Consider the following 1,633-nt stretch of genomic DNA (forward strand, 5'->3'; position numbering starts at 1 on the left):
TTCTTTTTACACTGTTGTGAAAGTACAAATCAGATCAGGAGTTATACCAATATCAGACTGATAGTGGTCTTTTTTTAGATTACCACTTTGCTTAAAACGTAGATGTGTAAAGGTATGCTATATTCTTCTGACTCAAAGTATTACAGCTGATACAGCTGAAGATGTAGCTTAAACTCAAAAGGGTTTTGAGGAAACTCTGTATTATTTTCTTGAACAGGTTCAAGGCAAGTATATCACTGATTTACCATAGATTGACAACACAAAAATGGATTTAAGAAATCGCAAATGCAGTTGGAATGAAAAGGCCTGATGTTTTTACGTTTGCAGACTAGTGATACATGCATGATTTTTCATGCTTAGCCATGTAAAACACCCAGGAATTAATAACTACTTGCAGTGTTAATTGCCAAAATAATTATCACATGCATATTAATATTCAATGCCAGTTTTCTCTCTTTAAAAATATTTGCTATTGCAATAACCAGAGATCTCATTTCGGAAGTGAGAAACACTTCCTCTCCATTTAAAACAATATTCATAACAAGCCACTGACGAGGATTATAGCAAAAGGCAGATACAGCTAAATTCTTTAAAATAAACCTGGAACATGTATTGCGAGATCATGAGATCTTCCTACGGTTTGTACTTGTTTATATTTCAGCAGCAATAAACATAGGTATAGCATACATATGCCATTACCTGGAGAAACTTGCTAAAAACTTATTTCATGTGATTAGAGATAGCCAAAAGGCAGGATATCTAACACCAAAAAAATGGCTTTCTTATTGCTTTATGTGATAAATCCAAATCATTAGCTTTAAGAAAAAAAAAAATCTGTAAACATGAAACCTCCTGAATTCTTCAGCTGCTCAATAAACCGAATAGTTTAGTTTGGTTCCTCTGCAAATACCATGGTCTGTACGAGAGGTAGTTAACTTTTATAGCCCAACTGATCGAGCTTCAAAAAACACATTCTGGGACATGAAGGGTTGAAACTGCGCCTGAAAACTTGACCTTTACATCAGCTGGTCTAATCTAATAAAAGATATTACCTCTCCCTAGAAGCCCTTGCTTTGTTTATGGGCATGACTGCCTGAGATTACAGCACTACTATTACCAGACAATGCCAACTGCAAGGCTCTCCCAGTGCCCAGGGTGGGAAGGACTGCCAGCTCTTCAAGTGGTTGTCCAGAAATACCCTCACCTTAGGGATCCCCGTGCAGTACCGGTATCTCCAACTCCACTATTTCCAACAGAGGGGAGGTGAGACACTCCCGTTATGCACCTGGGTGGGACTGCGGTGGCGTAAAAGGGGTGGCAGTGCCGGGGATGCGGAGGTGCCGTCTGCAGGCGGCACGGTATTCCCCGGTTGAGCTTCAGCCTCGCGCATCTGCACGCCATGTCGCCGCTTACACGCATCTGGGTAGTAGTCTAAGTAGCTGCTGGAACAGTTATTAAGATACTGTTACCCACCCAGCACAGCACTAATTAATTTCTAAATCAGCGGCCCACAGCTTTTGCTGGACAGACACTCGGCAAGATGCCCTGAATGCCCTCGGGCTTTCCTCTCCCCCTGGACCCTCCCGGCTGTCTCGGTCTCCCCTCAGGCGAGGCCGGTGCCGGGGGGCCTCAC

The 1,633-nt window shown here is 42.4% G+C and overlaps 1 protein-coding gene across 1 annotated transcript in view; it reads left to right on the forward strand.

Moving 5' to 3' along the window:
- The first annotated feature begins 1,399 nt into the window (after positions 1-1,399).
- Positions 1,400-1,633, forward strand: part of LOC103900495 (serine/threonine-protein kinase pim-3) — a 6,551-nt gene continuing 6,317 nt past the window's right edge. The window contains exon 1 of the mRNA XM_009281187.2: positions 1,400-1,423. Coding sequence (XP_009279462.2) covers positions 1,400-1,423 — 24 coding nt within the window. The remainder of the gene's footprint in view (positions 1,424-1,633) is intronic.

Source organism: Aptenodytes forsteri, unplaced genomic scaffold (genome assembly GCF_000699145.1).
Source record: "Aptenodytes forsteri isolate BGI_AS27 unplaced genomic scaffold, ASM69914v1 Scaffold660, whole genome shotgun sequence".
NCBI lineage: Eukaryota > Metazoa > Chordata > Aves > Sphenisciformes > Spheniscidae > Aptenodytes > Aptenodytes forsteri.